At 45.2% G+C, this 16,557-nt stretch overlaps 1 protein-coding gene across 1 annotated transcript in view; it reads left to right on the top strand.

Annotated features, from left to right (window-relative positions):
- Nucleotides 1-304: 304 nt before the first annotated feature.
- Nucleotides 305-16,557, top strand: part of atg4c (autophagy related 4C, cysteine peptidase) — a 60,855-nt gene continuing 44,602 nt past the window's right edge. Inside the window, exons 1-2 of the mRNA XM_060919935.1 lie at nt 305-400; nt 725-850. Coding sequence (XP_060775918.1) covers nt 775-850 — 76 coding nt within the window. The 5' untranslated portion in view covers nt 305-400; nt 725-774. The remainder of the gene's footprint in view (nt 401-724; nt 851-16,557) is intronic.

Genomic DNA, 16,557 nt, shown 5'->3' with positions numbered 1-16,557 from the left:
AAACACATTGTACCATTAGAACACTGGAGTGAGAGTTGCTGGAAATGGGCCTCTATACACCTATGGAGATATTGCACCAAAAACCAGACATTTGCAGCTAGAATAGTCATTTACCACATTAGCAATGTATAGAGTGGATTTCTGATTGGTTTAAAGTGATCTTCATTGAAAAGAACAGTGCTTTTCTTTCAAAAATAAGGACATTTCAAAGTGACCCCAAACTTTTGAACAAAAATATGGCTCAAACGCGCCACCCAGTGGCACCAACAAGAAGCGCATCAAACTCAAAATCTCGCGAGATTTCACAGGACGCGACAGCTTGAGGTCGTTTCCTCAAAATGTAAACAAAAGTGACATGCAGGCGATGTGACTAGATAAATATCTCAAAGCATGTGAACAGGTATAACTGGTGTTTACGATATAATAAATAAAACAGTCATTATTACTAAAGCTGTTTATACATTTTAAGCCTTCAGTTGCTGTTGTAATCCTTTTCGGAAGTGTGTTAACAACTGGCTAAGCAGTTAGAGCTAGCAAGAACAACCGAAATAAGCAAAGAGTTTTTAAACATAATCTTGTTAATGATGTCTGAAATGTGTGTTTTCAGTGTTTGGATAAGTTTTAGTTTGATTTTTGGTCTGTGTGTGTTAGTCAAGTTTAACGACGAGTTTATATCCAGTTGTAGACACATTTATATCTCTGTGTGTGTGTGTTGAACATCCAGGCATCTGGCCGTGTGTGTGCGGTGATGGGTTCCGATCTGTGCCTGATGAAATGGAGACTAAAGGGAATGAAGAGGTGGAGAAAATAAAATCTAAGTTCATGTCGGCATGGAACAATGTCAAATACAGTAAGTAACACGACTCCAGGTTATTGGCTGTGTCCCCCCCCAAAAAAAAAACTGCCTTAAAGGGCATACTCTGGACCAATTTTGTGGTTTTTTTTTATATGAAAGTATGTCCCTTTACACACTCATCCAGAAGGGTAATTTTGCACAAGGCCATCTGTCTACAGCAGAAAAAAATAAAACAACAAAACGCGTCTGGAAAAATCCCAATGGAGTCTGGAGCCAGATTCGTGACGTCACCTGCGGAAGCGCCAGCAGGCCACGAGAGCTTTGCACGGTTTCAGTGCACAGCCTGTGTAGACCAAGCGCTCCCATTTCTCTCTCATTGTCCGGTCTTTTGGGAAACGATGAGTACTAATCCCATCATGATTGGTGTTGCTACACCCTCCTACGATACATCCAGTGGCGTGCACAGACATTTTGGGGGGCAAGTGCTCTGGGGGGAAAAAGAGCACTTTTTTGCGCATGTGGAACACCTTGAGGTATTTCACCTGACGTCACAGGGTCACGTGACGGCCCGGTGTCCGCCATTTTGAAGGTCAAGCTAGCTAATGTCAACAACATAGTAGCTAGTATGTTGCTGTAGCAATGTTTACGTTCAGTCATTTGGATGACTGTTAAAACCTTTCAGTCTCAAGTTTTTCCTTTACTGGATTTACTAGTTTACTGTAATTATGATCCGGCAGCTATTTACACCGGATCCAGTGTAAATAGCTGCCGGAGCGCGCTCCGGCTTGCTCCCCCTCAAATTAAGCAGCGCGCTCCGGCTTGCTCCTGGAGCACTCCGGGAGCAAGCCGGAGCGCGCTGCTTAATTTGAGGGGGAGCAAGCCAGAGCGCGCTCCGGAACCTCGGCCGGAGCACTCCGGGAGCAAGCCGGAGCGCGCTGCTTAATTTGAGGGGGAGCAAGCCAGAGCGCGCTCCGGAACCTCGGCCGGAGCACTCCGGGAGCAAGCCGGAGCGCACTGCTTAATTTGAGGGGGAGCAAGCCGGAGCGCGCTGCTTAATTTGACGGGGAGCAAGCCGGAGCACGCTCCGGAACCTCGGCCGGAACACTCCGGGAGCAAGCCGGAGTGCGCTGCTTAATTTGACGGGGAGCAAGCCGGAGCGCGCTCCGGAACCTCGGCCGGAGCACTCCGGGAGCAAGCCGGAGCGCGCTGCTTAATTTGAGGGGGAGCAAGCCAGAGCGCGCTCCGGAACCTCGGCCGGAGCACTCCGGGAGCAAGCCGGAGCGCACTGCTTAATTTGAGGGGGAGCAAGCCGGAGCGCGCTGCTTAATTTGACGGGGAGCAAGCCGGAGCACGCTCCGGAACCTCGGCCGGAACACTCCGGGAGCAAGCCGGAGTGCGCTGCTTAATTTGACGGGGAGCAAGCCGGAGCGCGCTCCGGAACCTCGGCCGGAGCACTCCGGAAGCAAGCCGGAGCGTACTGCTTAATTTGAGGGGGAGCAAGCCGGAGCGCGCTGCTTAATTTGAGAGGGAGCAAGCCGGACCGCGCTCCGGAACCTCGGCCGGAGCACTCCGGGAGCAAGCGGGAGCGCGCTGCTTAATTTGAGGGGGAGCAAGTCGGAGCGCGCTCCGGCAGCTATTTACACTGGATCCGGTGTAAATAGCTGCCGGATCATAATTACAGTAAACTAGTAAATACAGTAAAGGAAAAACTTGAGACTGAAAGGTTTTAACAGTCATCCAAATGACTGAACGTAAACATTGCTACAGTAACATACTAGCTACTGTTGTTGACATTAGCTAGTGCTAACAGCTAGCTGCTAGTACACTGCTACAACACAGACACCGACCCTAATAATACAGTTCTTGGTCATTGCCTGGTAACAGCAAATTTATAACGGGCCATGTCTCAACAGACTAAGAAGTTATTTCAATGACATTTAATAACATTTTGTTTATCCTGAGGACCGAAAGTAAATGAAAATGTGAACAAACCTTAGCTGTAATAAGATGGCGACCACCGGCTCCAGGGACGACCCGCTGATGTAGGCATGTTACCCAGCCTGACACAAAATATTTGTACGCATCCAAACTCTTATACGTTTTCAGATCAATACCTGTGTATGGCGATGGGTTTTTAACGACATAGGTATACAGATCATGTGGGCCGAAGTCAGGTAAAGACGAGGGCTTCGTGTACCTCCGTACGTCAGTGAACAATTCTGGTGGAAGCAGGTAAACGTCGTTCTCTAAGCCTGCTAACCTCAATTTTTGCAAATACCTCTCCCTCTGCTCGCCCTGTAAATGCCCTACGTCGCTGGATAGTGAAGGTGTTTTCTGCATCTCGCTCCTTTTTCTTTTATGTTTTTCGTTTGTCGCCTTCCTCGCATTCAAACTGATTCGAGCCGTGACGTCCAAAATGGCAGCCTAACGATGCATCACATGACTTGGTCACGTGGGTGAAAAACCTCAATAAAAGTCTGAGATTTAACCCTCCTCTTGTGTTCGGGTCGCCACTGACCCGTTTTAGTTTTTAAAGGTGTAAAACAACCACTTAATTTATTACATCAAGGCTTTTTGACTTTGCCAGGAATCTCTAGTTGAACAAAATAGAAAAAGAAATTTTAGTTTTCCTAAATCTGAAAATGGTCTAGCAAAAAATATAATACTTATGTGCAGTTGTTTCTGTATGCGACGGGTTACTTCACGACAAAATAATTACAGCTTGGGCTTAGAGGGCAAACAATACATTTTCACTTGATTCATGTGTTACCTGGCTGGTGGGGCAGGGGAAGAGCTGACTGACTGCCCGATGTGTTGTCTGCGCTACAACAAGGCCGTGGCTTCCAGGACGCTATGCTGCTGCAACCTCACATTGAATGCACTGCACGCTTGTTCACGTGACAGAGCAAGAGAGACAGAGGTCCGGTGTGTGTGCGGAGGGGACACACATCGGGACATTATTTTCACACACGCTTTTAATGCCGCGGCTTTTCTAAAAGATCATGTCGACATTGGCCTCAGTAAACTGTAAAAAAAAAAAATTCAAAAGGGCACTTTTTTGGACAGAGGGCAGAGGGGCAGGTGCTTGAGCACCACCTCGTGTCTATCTGTGCAATGCCACTGGATACATCTGTTAACCATTTTAATAATTACGCGATAACGTTGAAGAAATTTGCAGAAAACCACCAGGTCGTTTTCTCATAAACAAACCAGCGCTGGCGTAGGATTCAGAGGGAGGTGTCCTGCACGTGACGTCACGAAAATCAATGTTTGCCAGGAAATCCAAATGCCAAGTTTTTTCAGAGGCGGACCAGTTCGCCTCAAATGGCTTGATTTCAACTGAATTTTTCTGGTATTGCGCAAGGTAAAAAAATTGCACAAAATGCAGGATGTGACAAATATTTGACCAAAGTTTAATATAAAATAGGAGAATTACACTGATCTTGCTCCTGAATTTACCCGTGATATGCATTTAAGGGGAGCTACATTACACAAATAATTACATTCACTCGGCCTGACATGACTAGTGATGCTGGGCATGACCATGCTTTTAAAGGAACGGTCCACCGTACTTCCATAATGAAATATGCTCTTATCTGAATTGAGACGAGCTGCTCCGTACCTGTCCGAGCTTTGCGCGACCTCCCAGTCAGTCAGACGCAGTCAGACGCGCTGTCACTCCTGTTAGCAATGTAGCTAGGCTCAGCATGGCCAATGGTATTTTTGGGGGCTGTAGTTAGATGCGACCAAACTCTTCCGCGTTTTTCCTGTTTACATAGGTTTATATGACCAGTGATATGAAACAAGTTCAGTTACACAAATTGAAACGTGGCGATTTTCTATGCTATGGAAAGTCCACACTATAATGACAGGCGTACTAACACCTTCTGCGCGCTTCGGCAGCGCATTGATATCTGAGCTCCGTATCAATGCGCTGCCGAAGCACGCAGAAGGTGTTAGTACGCCTGTCATTATAGTGCACACTTTCCATAGCATAGAAAATCGCTACGTTTCAATTTGTGTAACTGAACTTGTTTCATATCACTGGTCATATAAACCTATGTAAACAGGAAAAACGCGGAAGAGTTTGGTCGCATCTAACTACAGCCCCAAAAAATACCATTGGCCATACTGAGCCTAGCTACATTGCTAGCAGGAGTGACAGCGCGTCTGACTGCGTCTGACTGACTGGGAGGTCACGCAAAGCTCGGAGAGGTACGGAGCAGCTCGTCTCAATTCAGATAAGAGCATATTTCATTATGGAAGTACGGTGGACTGTTCCTTTAAGGGGTCATCCATAATTTTCATCATTATCATGAGTCTACAAAGAGTAGCCTTTTGAGCAACCCCCCTCCCCCCAAAAAAAGTGTACATTAGCGGACAAAAAAAATGATGATGGATCTACGTGGAATAGGAATTCAAAATAAAACCATGTCTTGTATTACTTTTTATTAAAATCGGATGACAGGACAATACAAAAATTCACAAGAGAAGAAAAGAAGACACAAGACAGGTCCAGAAGTTTTCATAGAAAGCAGGCGATTCATTTTTCAGTCCCCCCACGATTTCGCAGGCCTTTTTTGTGATTGTTGTGGGCTAAAATGTCTGATGTTGCGGGGTTTTTTCCAAAAAATTGCGATGAAAGTTGCGGTGTTTTTTAGGTTTTTGTTGCGATTACATTGCGGGAGGAAGTGAAAGTTGTGAGAAATTGTTGCGATTTTCTCTTTTTGTGATTAAAATTGAGTGATATGTTAAATATTAAGTTATTACTGAAAAACTATTGATTAAAATAAAGACACTGAGAAATGGTCCTATAAAACAACTTTACCAATATGAAAGATTACCAGGACTACAGAAATGCAGAAAAATAGGCTTTACTTATCCAAATGCACCTGTTGGTTCAAAAGTTAAAGTGCAGAGAACCTCACAGCACAGCATGAAGTTACCTTAAAATATAATATAAATGCCTCAGCTTTCATGTAAGAAAAAAAAACTATTAATACTAGTGCTGTGTGCAGGCAGTCTCTCCTGAAGACTAAATTAAACAATTATAAACTAATAAAATAAATGGCTCAGGCTTCATAGAAGAAAAAAAACAATTTGAACAGAATCTCACAGTATGATGCTGAAGCTGCCTGAACAATGGAAAATAAAATACCATTTTGGCAAAAATGTTGGCATCCATTAATTTCTTGTATTAAGTAAAAAAATAATGTAAAGTGCACACAGTCCTTCACTGTAAACATCACACACTTTCAGTAACAGAATTTAAGCCTATATAAACACTGACTCGCACATGCTGCTTCTCTTGAATGGAAACATGGAAGTAAGCAGTGTTGCCAGATACTGCTGACATTTTCCAGCCCAAAATATGTTCAAAACCCGCCAAAATGCACTTGAAACCCCCCAACTGGGCAGGAAACCACCCAATCTGGCAACACTGGAAGGTGGAAGGTAGTTTGTTGACGTCACCTCAAGACGACACCAACGATTGGTCAGATTTGCGGGAAAGTTGCGGTGATTGGATATAATTGCAACACTACCCTGAATTCGCGGGGATTGGTTGAATTTGCGTTGAAGTTGCAAATCGCAACATCGCGAAATCCTGGAGGGTCTGATTTTTGAAAATTAGGAACTGTCTTTTTAAGGGGAGCTGTTGCCTTTGAAATGTTCGTTTTTGATTCTTTCCAAGCAGCCTGTCCTGCCCTAACTGCCTCCTGCCGGTTCTCAGATGAATGCAGGAAACAATAAATGTTTAAAAACTGCTCGTACTCGTTTGAAGGAGTCTTGTGAATAGCAGTATTTCTGCTATTCACAAATTTGTAAATGCGGTCAAAATCTGGGTCAGCCATTGTTGTTGTATTGAAGAAAGAAAGCGTGTAGAGCTAGCTGGCAACACCGATGTGGCGCGAAATTTTTAATATGGCAGCCGCCGATTCGCACATTGACGGATCATCATTTTTTCATTTTCAGAAAGTGTACGCCTGGTCATTAACCCCCTCCTCCCCGCGTACGGTTTGTACGCTCGTGATAATGATAAATTATGGATGACCCCTAAGTAAATATTGAGTTTGAATTTCCTTTTACACACTCATCCAGAAGGGTAATTTTGCACAAGGCCATCTGTCTACAGCAGAAAAAAATAAAATAACAAAACTCGTCTGGAAAAATCCCAAGGGAGCCTGGAGCCAGATTCGTGACATCACGTGTGGATCCACCAGCAGGCTGAGAGACCCTGCATGGATTCAGTGCACAGTCTGTGTAGACCAAGTTTAGCAGCGAGCAATTTTGCATTGAAATGATGATAGTTAAAAGCTTCAGCTTCTAAACTCATGGATTCGCACCCTCTACATGAGGAGTTGATCAGCCACAGGAGCACGGTCAGTAAATGGCTGATTCTTCCATGCTGCACAACTGAGAGACTCAGGAAATCATTCCTACCTGTTGCAGTCAAGCTATACAATGCCACTGTGGTACATGGTCTTACTGTGCATACTGTATCCTTAACTCAGGAGCAATATAGGTATCGAGGAATCACTGTACAGTGGGGAAAAAAAGTATTTAGTCAGCCACCAATTGTGCAAGTTCTCCCACTTAAAAAGATGAGAGGCCTGTAATTTTCATCATAGGTACACTTCAACTATGAGAGACAGAATGAGAGAAAAAAAATCCAGAAAATCACATTGTCTGATTTTTAAAGAATTTATTTGCAAATTATGGTGGAAAATAAGTATTTGGTCAATAACAAAAGTTCATCTCAATACTTTGTTATATACCCTTTGTTGGCAATGACAGAGGTCAAACGTTTTCTGTAAGTCTTCACAAGGTTTTCACACACTGTTGCTGGTATTTTGGCCCATTCCTCCATGCAGATCTCCTCTAGAGCAGTGATGTTTTGGGGCTGTCGCTGGGCAACACGGACTTTCAATTCCCTCCAAAGATTTTCTATGGGGTTGAGATCTGGAGACTGGCTAGGCCACTCCAGGACCTTGAAATGCTTCTTACGAAGCCACTCCTTCGTTGCCCAGGCGGTGTGTTTGGGATCATTGTCATGCTGAAAGACCCAGCCATGTTTCATCTTCAATGCCCTTGCTGATGGAAGGAGGTTTTCACTCAAAATCTCACGATACATGGCCCCATTCATTATTTCCTTTTCACGGATCGGTCATCCTGGTCCCTTTGCAGAAAAACAGCCCCAAAGCATGATGTTTCCAGCCCCATGCTTCACAGTAGATATGGTGTTCTTTGGATGCAACTCAGCATTCTTTCTCCTCCAAACACGACAAGTTGAGTTTTTACCAAAAAGTTCTATTTTGGTTTCATCTGCCCATATGACATTCTCCTAATCCTCTTCTGGATCATCCAAATGCTCTCTAGCAAACTTCAGACGGGCCTGGACATGTACTGGCTTAAGCACGGGACACGTCTGGCACTGCAGGATTTGAGTCCCTGGCGGCGTAGTGTATTACTGTTGATAGCCTTTGTTACTTTGGTCCCAGCTCTCTGCAGGTCATTCACTAGGTCCCCCTGTGTGGTTCTGGGATTTTTGCTCACCGTTCTTGTGATCCTTTTGACCCCACGGGGTGAGATCTTGCATGGAGCCCCAGATCGAGGGAGATTATCAGTGGTCTTGTATGTCTTCCATTTTCTAATAATTGCTCCCACAGTTGATTTCTTCACACCAAGCTGCTTACCTATTGCAGATTCAGTCTTCCCAGCCTGGTGCAGGTCTACAATTTTGTTTCTGGTGTCCTTTGACAGCTCTTTGGTCTTGGCCATAGTGGAGTTTGGAGTGTGACTGTTTGAGGTTGTGGTCAGGTGTCTTTTATACTGATAACGAGTTCAAACAGGTGCCATTAATACAGGTAACGAGTGGAGGACAGAGGAGCCTCTTAAAGAAGTTGTTACAGGTCTGTGAGAGCCAGAAATCTTGCTTGTTTGTAGGTGACCAAATACTTATTTTACTGAAGAATTTACCAATTAATTCATTAAAAATCCTACAATGTGATTTCCTGGATTCTTTCCCCCCATTCTGTCTCTCATAGTTGAAGTGTACCTATGATGAAAATTACAGGCCTCTCTCATCTTTTTAAGTGGGAGAACTTGCACAATTGGTGGCTGACTAAATACTTTTTTGCTCCACTGTATATAAAATCACTTCATTTTGCTTTTACTTAAGTTATTGAGCTTATTTAAATTTTTGTTTTTATTTATTCTTTTTTTAAAGACTATTTTCTACGATAGTACCAGTCCCATCATGATTGGTGTTGCTACACCCTCCTACGATACATCTGTTAACCATTTTAATAATTGCGTGATAACGAAGAAATTTGCAGAAAACCACCAGGTCGTTTTCTCATAAACAAACCAGCGCTGACGTAGGATTCAGAAGGAGGCGTCCCGCAGATGATGTCACGAAAATCAATGTTTCCCGGGAAATCCAAATGCCAAGTTTTTTCAGAGGCGGACCAATTTGCCTCAAACGGCTTGATTTCAACTGAATTTTTCTGGTTTTGCGCAAGGTAAAAAAAAATTGGACAAAATGCAGAATGTGACAGATATTTGACCAAAGTTTAATATAAAATAGGAGAATTACACTGATCTTGCTCCTGAATTTACCCGTGATATGCACTTTAACCTAACTGCATGTCTTTGGATTGCGGGGGAAACCGGAGCACCCGGAGGAAACCCACACAGACACGGGGAGAACATGCAAACTCCACACAGAAAGGCCCTCGCTGGCTGCTGGGCTCGAACCCAGGACCTTCTTGCTGTGAGGCGACCGTGCTAACCACTACACCACCATGCCGCCCCATGAGTATTGATACATGAATCAGAATCACTTTATTAATCCCTGGAGGGAAATTCAAATTTGCAACCAAGCTCCTGAATCACAGAAGAAGTAAACATGTCTAAAAATAGAAGATAAAAAAAAGGATGTCTCCAACAATGTCTGCTCCTCGGACCTGCCTGATCCATCCTGATGCCCTGTGTCTGGTTGGAGTCTCATCACAACGCTCCTGTAGAGGACGGCCCCGTATGGACACTTGAAAGCCGCACCTGGAAGACACTCTGGACACTTACAGTAATGCTTTTATGGCTGAGGACTACAGTTGACTTGCTAACTTTAGGACTGCAGTTGTCATGAACAGTTTTGCACTCAAGTTTCCATCAATGAAGAGTTATAACATCAACAAAACTGACTTCATGTTAAAACTGTTAATGTTATAGTCATGCTGTCTGTTGTTGCCCAGATGAGGATGGGTTCCCTTTTGAGTCTGGTTCCTCTCGAGGTTTCTTCCTCATGTCGTCTGAGGGAGTTTTTCCTTGCCACCGTCACCACAGGCTTGCTCATTGGGGATAGATTAGAGATAAAATTAGCTCATGTTTAAAGTCATTAAAATTCTGTAAAGCTGCTTTGCGACAATGTTTGTTTATTGTTAAAAGCGCTATAAAAAACATCTTTGGATTAAAACATCTTTTAGACATGGTGGCGCACACGGGTGCTGCGGCTCGAGGCTCCCCCCTACTTTGCACCCTTTTGTGTTTATGTCTTTCGAATCTTTTCTGGACACACTCTTGCCACAGCAATACCATCTACAGCCGTCAAGATTTGATAAACATTGGATTTCAGGCAAAAACTGAAATTACGATCGCCTTTTCACGGACTCACAACATCCCACCGGAGATAGCGAGACCGACGGGAGCACCATGGATTGTTGTCGGGAACGGCAGGCGCCGGAGGCGGCGTAGGGAGAGGAAGCAGAAACGGGGATGCCGGGCAGGTCTGCTAGCTCAGCTAAGGAAACAACCACACAGACCTCCGCTACCATCGATCTTCCTCACAAACGCTAGATCCCTAGCAAACAAGATGGATGATCTACAGGCACAGATCACATACAACCGCTTCATCCGTGAGTGTTGCCTGCTGATCGTCAGTGAATCCTGGCTACACCCGCTAATCCCCGACACTACAGTGGAACTAGCAGGCCGCACCATCCACCGCTATGACCGGAACGAAGCCTCCGGTAAGAGCAGAGGAGGGGGACTGTGTGTTTACGTGCTTGAGGACTGGTGCTCAGACAGCAAGGTAATCAACACCCACTGCTCACCGGATCTAGAGGCCATGTCTGTCCAGTGCCGACCTTTCTACCTGCCACGGGAGCTAACAGTAGCCATCGTGACTGCTGTTTACATCCCTCCCGACGCTAACATTAGCATGGCACTCGGCCATCTGCTACACATCGTAAACAAACATCAGAGGGCTCATCCGGATGGCGTTCACATCATCGCTGGGGACTTTAATAAAGCATGTCTCAAGTCTGTCCTCCCCAAATTCCACCAGCACGTTAAGTGTGCAACTGGGGGAGAAAATACACTCGATCATGTTTATTCAAATATCAAACATGCCTACAGAGCGACACCCCTCCCCCACATTGGACAATCAGACCACCTCTCTCTGCTCCTCTTCCCAGCCTACGCCCCCCTCAGAAGGCAAACTAAACCAGCCACTCAGACCATCAAAGTCTGGCCTGGAAATGCTCTCCTCCAACTGCAGGACTACTTTGCCTGCACAGAGTGGAGCATCCTTGAGGATCAGGACCTGGACACATACACCGAGTCTGTCCTCTTTTACATCAAATGCTGTGTAGAAAACGTCACAGAGGAAAGACGCATCCGGGTCTTCCCAAACAGGAAGCCCTGGATGACAAATGAAGTCCAGACCCTGATCAGAGCCCGAAACTCGGCCTTCAGGATGGGGGACAGAGCTCTCTACAGCACCGCCAGAGCTGATCTGAGGAGGGGCATCAAACAGGCCAAGGACTCCTACAAGAGGAAAATAGAGGGATACCTGGAGGACAACAACCCACGACAGATGTGGAGGGGCATCCAGGCCCTAATTAATTACAAAGGCCAAACCCCTCCCGCCTCCCCCAGCAGCAGCGCACTGGCAGAGGAGCTGAACAACTTCTTTGCCCGGTTTGAGACCACCACCACAAACCTCCAATCACTGCCTCCCCCTGATTCCAGCACCCCACCTCTTTCTCTCTTGGAGCATGAGGTGAGGAAAAACCTGAGAGCAGTGAACCCCAGGAAAGCTGCTGGTCCGGATGGTATCCCAGGGGCGGTGATTAAAGCATGTGCAGATCAACTGGCAGGGATCCTCACCAAGATCTTTAACCTCTCCCTGATGCATGCCACCGTCCCCACATGTCTGAAGGCCTCCACCATCATCCCCATCCCCAAAAAACCTGCTATAGACAGCCTCAACGATTACAGACCAATAGCCCTGACGTCTGTAATCATGAAGTGTTTAGAGCGATCGGTCTCCCAGCACATCAGAGACTGCCTCCCTTCCTCCTTTGACCCTCACCAGTTTGCATACAGGGCAAATCGGTCTACGGAGGATGCCATCGCCCTGACACTCCATACAGCGCTGAGCCACCTGGAGAACAAGAAGAGCTATGTGAGGATGCTCTTCATGGACTACAGCTCTGCGTTTAATACTATCATCCCGGACATTCTCTTCAACAAACTCATGCAGTTACATATCCCTCTCCCCATATGCAACTGGATTAAAAACTTCCTGACGAGTCACCCACAGACTGTAAGACTCGGTCCCCACCACTCCTCCACACTCACACTCAGCACTGGGTCCCCTCAAGGATGTGTCCTGAGCCCTCTACTCTACGCCCTGTACACCCATGACTGCTCTCCAACCCACCCAACCAACCACATTATAAAATATGCGGATGACACCACCGTGGTTGGACTTATCTGTGGTGAGGACGAGACATTGTACAGGGCTGAGGTAGAGAAACTGTCGCTCTGGTGCTCAGAGAACAACCTGACCCTGAACGTCCAAAAGGCAAAAGAACTCATCATGGACTTCAGGAAGAAAAGACAGGACCACGCCCCCCTCCTCATAAATGGAGAACGGGTGGAAACTGTCACCACCTTCAAGTTTCTGGGCACCCACATCTCCGCTGACCACACCTGGACTTTTAACATCGGGGCCCTAGTAAAGAAGGCTCAGCAGCGGCTGCACTTTCTGCGTGTTCTCAGGAAGAACAACCTGGACACTAAGCTGCTGCTGGCCTTCTATCACTCCTCTGTGGAGAGCGTGCTGACGTACTGTCTGGGTGTCTGGTACTCAGGGTCCACAGCTGTGGATAGGAAGGCGGTGCAGAGGGTCATAAACACCACCCAAAAAATCATCGGCTGCCCTCTGCCCACCCTGGAACACATCTCCACATCCTGCTGCCTTAGAAGAACCAAGGCCATCACAGGAGACCCCTCACACCCTGCCCACCCCCTGTTTGATCTGTTGCCCTCGGGGAGACGCTTCAGGTCAATAAAATCCCATACCAGCAGACTGACAAACAGCTTCTTCCCATGGGCCATCAGGACTGCCAACAACTACGGACACATACACACACACACTCTCACAAACGGACTCACATAACACCTCCACCCCAACAACCAACAAATCTACCTCTGCTTCTTGTTTAAGCACCTTATATTTATTGCCTTTTATCTGCTAATTGCACATTTTATGTCTCAATTTTGAGAGACTATAATTAACTCCTTGACGTTTTTATTCCCTGACGTTTTTTATTGTATATTCTGTGTCTTTTATGTACATTTTATTTTTCTGGTGTATGGTGGCTCTGTGGGAGCACCCTCAATTTCGTTGTATCTCCCGGTACAATGACAATAAAGATTATTCTATTCTAAAATAAATTTGGCTTGACAACCTTTGCACAGTACTGTACATTTATTTTCTTTTCGCATATGAACTTGCCTGTATGTTCGAAACAGAATATACACTTGTGCAATACCACTTCAGATAGATATTTATTACTTTAAAAATTTTTTTATTCCTATACAATTGCGCTCAGTTTAATGACAGCCTTACATAACTCTATCTAGTACTCTCACTGTTTTTGTTATTGTTATAATTGTGTATTATAGTGTGATTTTTATTTTAGAATGTATATTTGTAAACCCCCCCCCCCCCCCCCCCTTTTAAAACTATTGGCCCTTTTCCACTACCCTTTTTCAGCTCACTTCAGCCCGACACGGCTCGCGTTTCGACTACCTCAGAGCAGCACGACTTGGCTCACTTCAGCCCTACTCAGCTCCCAAAACTCGCACGGTTTTGGAGTAGGACTGAAGCGAGCCAAACTGAGCCGAGTGGGGCTAGGGGCATGAGGAGACGCTCCCCTGTGCACTGATTGGTGAGGAGGAGTGTCCTCACATGCCCACACACACCCCGCGAGCACGCTGGGATCTGTCAACACCGTAAACCCAGAAGAAGAAGAATTACGAATTACGAGAATTATGAAGCCTTATGCGCCTCGCCTCATCTATACGCTCTTGCCAGTATCTGTTGGCGTTGTCGGTGACAACAAGCCACAGCACCAAGACCAGCAACACTAACGACTCCATGTCCTCCATGTTTATTGTTTACTATCCGGGTCGTGAGACTACCGCTTAAAAGATCATTGATGTCACTGTTTGTGCCGCCTAATGACATCACGTGATGTCCACCCACTTTCGCTAACTCCACCCACTTCCAGCCAGCACGGTTCAGCGCGGTTGTAGTCGAAATGCAACTCCAACAGCCCCACTCAGCTCGACTCAGCCCAACTCAGCACCGCACGGCTCAGCCCGACTCAGCCGCGTTGGTAGTGGAAAAGCGGCAAATGTCTATGAAGCTGACTCGTGGAAAACACTCAAGAATTCCAATGTACCTGTACTGCAGTGTATTTGTGCAAATGGCAGTTAATGCTATTCTGTTATATTCTATTCTATAATTTGCTTTAGTATAAATACAGAGGTGATTATAGGAAATCATGTGTGCTGATTGGTTGAGAAATTTGAACTATTTCTCGATAATCACCTCGAGCGACTCGGCAAAATGGCAGCCAATCGCGTTGTCACTGTAAGTGAGGAAGAATTACAAATTATGAAAGAAAATGCTGTTTCTAAAAGCACTAAAGATGCTACAAAGTTTGGTCTAAAACTATTCAAAGGTAAGGTGGAACTGTGATTTATTTTATTGATTTCAAAACAAAGTATTTTATGTGAGTCGGCGCAGATAAGTGACAAGTCTGTGCCGCGCCGTTGTTACATTTGCATGCTGCTCTTGAAGTTTGATATAAATTATTCTTTAAAAATCATATTAAAATAATTGAAATAATCACCTGTGTATTGATACTAAAACAATTATCCATTTCAGGCTCAGTGAATATCGGTGAATAATTGTTAATTAATGTATTTATTGACTTAATAAGGAAAAAGTTAACACATGAAATATCTTATTTATACATTATACAGGGGCGTAGCTAGGATTTTTCAAAGGGGGGGGGGTCACACACTGACTAGCAGCCTGAGGACATTATGTAACAAAAAAATAATTACCATTGCTAGTTTTAGGTAGTTTAAAAACCGGCTCTTCCATGATTGCTGTTTCTTCCACGTTTTCTTGATGTTGCGTTCTAGAAACGGCACTAAAACTTAGCTTCGAAACCACAAAATGCAACTTTGATGGAAAAAAAAAATAAATAAATTGCTTACCTGTCTTCACGTCGAAAGAAGGAGGAAAGTTTTGCTTGTTTTGACATGGCGAATTATTAACTCGAGGAAATACTCGTCATTCGCAACTAAAAAGACTGCAGCTACACTGGCAGCTTGATCATGCTTTCTAGTGCGATCGTGTTGTGCTTGCGCAGAACAGTGTCAGTCCCGCGCGCCTTGGCTCGTGCACCTGAAGGCGCGCCTCGGGCTGGGCGCACGCCTCCCGAGCTCCAGCACACATGCCGTTAACAAAGAACACCTGTCTTTAATCAATGAACTACGTTTGGGCTATTTAAGGACTGCACCCATGCAAGGACGATGCGAAGTATTACGCCACGTCTAGGGTGCCTTACTGAGCCTTGATGACCTCCTGGTTTTTTGACTCCTGTTTCTCGTCCCTTGATCTTGTATAGTTTTGCCTCTGATATTCTGTCCGCGCCTCGACTGACCTCCTGCCTGTTTCCTCGATTATGACTTTGCCTGCTGTTTCAGACTGTTTGTCTGTTGTGTGCGTTTCACGCACTTTATGCTCATATCGCACTGTGTATTATTTAACCTATCTGCACTTGCATCCGCCTCTCCCGCACACACGCCGTCAAACTGGGTTTTCGCACCTGAACCACAGGAAGTCAAGGTTATAGAAATCCTAATAAGGCTGAGGTGACAATCTAGTTTAAAAAGTTAGAAAAATTACAGTGGGCGCTTTTCTAATATTCTTATGCGGCTATTGAAAAAATGTAGCCTATGTTCCGACAAAGGGGGGGGGGGGTCACGGGCACCCCAGCGCCCCCCCCCCCCCCCCCCCCCCCCCCCCCCCCAGCTATGCCCCTGTTATGACATTTTCATTGATCAGAATCTTTAACTCTTTTTTTTTTTTTTATTTCTATATTTGATTCTTTAATTTTCTGTAACAGCAGCTCTGACAGTAGTTTCATCGACAAGACAAATAACAGGCTTATATTAATGCGCTTGTTCTAATTTGTGACCCCTCACTGAATCCAGGGACGCATGTCGGCCGAAACGAATCCGAGATAATCGCAAAGAAGCATTTTTTTTTTAATTTGTGATTTTCGTTTTTTTCCATCATGTGCAAGTTGAGATCTTGAAGAATGCAATCAGTATTTCAGATAATAGATTGTTTTTGTTGGAAAAGCATACATTTTTTGTTGCAAATTGTC

The sequence above is a fragment of the Neoarius graeffei genome, chromosome 4 (assembly GCF_027579695.1).
Source record: "Neoarius graeffei isolate fNeoGra1 chromosome 4, fNeoGra1.pri, whole genome shotgun sequence".
In the NCBI taxonomy this organism is placed as follows: domain Eukaryota; kingdom Metazoa; phylum Chordata; class Actinopteri; order Siluriformes; family Ariidae; genus Neoarius; species Neoarius graeffei.
The sequence above is the reverse complement of the archived record's forward strand: the minus strand, read 5'-3'. Positions and strand labels throughout refer to the sequence as shown.